General features: G+C 33.8%; 1 protein-coding gene across 1 annotated transcript; it reads right to left on the bottom strand.

Annotated features, from left to right (window-relative positions):
• Positions 1 to 226: 226 nt before the first annotated feature.
• LOC140008719 (U-box domain-containing protein 18-like) lies at positions 227 to 999 on the bottom strand. The gene is made up of 2 exons (XM_072053574.1): positions 623 to 999; positions 227 to 536 (listed from the first exon to the last, which is right to left on the bottom strand). The coding sequence occupies exons 1-2, from the start codon at positions 997 to 999 to the stop codon at positions 227 to 229; spliced, it is 687 nt and encodes a 228-aa protein (XP_071909675.1).
• Between the last annotated feature and the right edge of the window lie 2,047 nt (positions 1,000 to 3,046).

Below are 3,046 nucleotides of genomic sequence, written 5' to 3'. Positions count from 1 at the left end.
GGTAAAGTTTTAGCCCTCCAATAATTAACAATAAAGGTTTGGCCCTCGATCTAATAAAATAGCATATTCATGGCCCTTCTGTCAAATCCAGCAGTTAAAATTAATAGAAAGCATCATCTCATGAGATGTGTGACCAAATATCAAGGGTATTATAGTCTCTGAATGGTTTACCAAGCACCTCTGCCCCACCGACCCCTCCACCACCCTACCACCTATGTCACCGCCACTACTGCCGTTGCTCTTGCTTCAGCAATGGGACTAATCCAGCAGCAAACACTCTCTTGTGGTTCTCAAGACATAGGAGGAGGCCGAATATCGTGACAAGTGCATTCTTCCTGCCACGATTTGTCCCATCCCTGTGGAGCTCCACTAGAGAAGGAATTGCATCTGGAATCTCCCCAATTAGTTGCTGGTATTCTTCAATTGAAGCAAGGTAAAAGAATGCACCAGCTGCATGCTGTCGAGCTTCCACTTTCAGTCCGCACTTCAAAACATCAAGTATCAAAATCAAACCTACATTCTCAACAATTATTTTCCTGCGTTTGAAAACTTTGAAAGATTTAACAGAGATGCCATGGCATTCTCTTGCAGCGATGGATTGCATGAAAACAGAAGATTCAACAGAGGTGGGATTGCACCAGCTTCAACCAAACAAGACCGATTAAAAATGCTTGTTTTGGTGAGCAAATGAATCTCATAAGCAGCTCTGTTCTGCTCTTGATTATTGCAACCCACAAGCCTGCCAATGAGAAAATTAGCGAGCAATCGCACGGCCTGCTGAGATACTTTGCTACACGTAACAACTGCCTTTGTAACATCACGGCTACGCCCAATTGAATCAGCAAAGTGGATGCCTTTTTCTAAGCAAAATCCCTTGATAAGCTGCTTCAGAGCTGAATTGGGCACAAAATCTGTGCAGAGAAGCCTTTGGTCTGTCTTGGGACAGGTGCGGTTTTCAGCTTTGAACCATCCTGAACTTGTTCCTGGGAAAGAGACCATAATGCCCTTGATATTTGGTTGCACGTCACACGAGATGATGCTTCCCGTCAATTTTAACTGCTGGATTTGACAGAAGGGCCACAAATATTCTATTTTATTAGATCGAGGGCCAAACCTTTATTGTTAATTATTGGAGGGCTAAAACTTTATCTGGAAAAGTGTTGGAGGGCCATTGGGACTCTTTTCCTCACAAAGTATAACATCAATAATCAAGTTCATATCATTTACAAAGAAGAGATTAAACCTAACCCTAGGCATGAAACTTAGAAAAAAATAGTGAAAAAGAAAGAAAACAACAAACATATATTACAACTAAACATTGAAAAGTGACGAGATAAAAAGTGAGAGAAAGGAAGCAGCTAAAGCTCTAAAGAAAATCTTCCTTTTCTTAAATCTTCAACCCTTTTCCGAAATTTAGTTTTAAAACTACAAAAATCCAACACTAAACCTAAAATACTAGGTTTTTAGTTGATGTCTATATTGTTTCTAACATGTTTCTATATTGCTACTAACATTTATAGGAAGGGCAAAAGGAGGGCAAAAATCTAAGGAAAAAACCTTAGTCGCATTAGTAAATTGCCATAAGCAGCCTCTAATCGACTTGATACCCTTATTCCAATTGGCACCTGTTGGAATTTCTTTTTTCTTCTTTTTTGACCAAAACCTTCCCTAACCAATTTGGACACCCATTTCCATGCACTTATTCTAACTGATGCTGGTGGGAATATTTGTTTTCCTTCTTGTTACTTGCTTTTTTTCTTCATTTCTTTCTTGCACCTCCACTCTTTCATCCCTGACACTTCATGTCCACTTAGAATGCATTTCAAATCATTAAGAACCATATCAATAAATTCTTGTTTTGTCCCAATTGATAAATGAACTTTTAAAACCTACAAGACATCAAGTTTTCTCTACTTAGCTCCGTAGAAATGCAACTTTCTTTAGTTTAACTACACCATGTAAAAGTGAACTAAACCCCTAATTAATTGGCTATAAAATTATTCAAAACAAAATAAAATGATCATGAACACACACTAAAATAATGTAAACTAAACATTAATCACAAATAATAATCTCTTCAACTAAAAAAATTTGAAAGAATAATCTTTTACAAAATTATTTATGTTTAGATAGTTAAGTTGTCTTATGCCTTTTCCTGTTGCCATCTTTTCCCTATTGAATAGAAAAAATGTCTCGTGTATGATAGAACTCTATTTGGAAGTGATAATATTAACTTCTAAAAAATATAATTTTGGGAATAAATATTCACAAATATGTGTGAGAAAAAGAATAATAAATTCGCTATATTATTAATATTTTAACCAATTAAAACTCTCACAAGCAATTAAAGATCCAAAAGAAGTCCTCACAAACTTTCTCAAAACTAGCTTAGAAAGACATTCCAATAAACACATTATATTTGGTGAATCTAATACAATTATACAAGTAGTTACCTAATAAAATACTAACTTAATTAGATAACTATCAGAAACTTGATCCAATAAAATTAGTAAAAATTAAAGAGTTAATTTTACATACACTGACAGTGTATACCCTATTACAATTGAATGCATGATACATATACAAAATTTATATTTTAAATTCAAATTTAAATTAGTTATCATTCGCTCTATGATAATAGTGTATATATTGTTATCATATAGAAGATTAATTCAAAGGTAAATAAAAACTTGTGCTTCATTTTCAACTCAAGGAAAAGGATGACAAGATTAAATGGGATGACTCATTCCATTTCTCTCTCTCTCGATAATCCATATTCTGACAAATATTAGCATTAGTTGATTGTGGCTATTTCTTCTAATCACCGCTAAGAGTCAAATTTTACAAAATCTAAAGCAAATGGATTAGTTTTCTTTTATTTTAATCTTACTAATAATGCAAATTTAATTGTTGTGAAAATAGTTTTTCTTTTATTAAAAATATAAAACTTTTCATGATTATTGGTAGTATAGTCTAGCCATTTCTTGAGAATATACTTGGTTTGCGATTCATACTTTTATCTTAATTCAAAACTTCTTTAATTTAT

This window comes from Coffea arabica, chromosome 6c, assembly GCF_036785885.1.
Source record: "Coffea arabica cultivar ET-39 chromosome 6c, Coffea Arabica ET-39 HiFi, whole genome shotgun sequence".
NCBI classification, from domain to species: domain Eukaryota; kingdom Viridiplantae; phylum Streptophyta; class Magnoliopsida; order Gentianales; family Rubiaceae; genus Coffea; species Coffea arabica.
Note: the sequence above shows the minus strand (reverse complement) of the source record. Positions and strands in the feature narration are given on the sequence as shown.

Bases quoted from the DNA above. Each gene is read 5' to 3' on its own strand.
- LOC140008719 (XM_072053574.1), bottom strand. From the start codon at position 999: ATGGTCTCTTTCCCAGGAACAAGTTCAGGATGGTTCAAAGCTGAAAAC. The intron at 537-622 runs GTTGAATCTTCT...TTTCAAACGCAG, and splicing joins GCTGGTGCAATCCCACCTCT to GAAAATAATTGTTGAGAATG.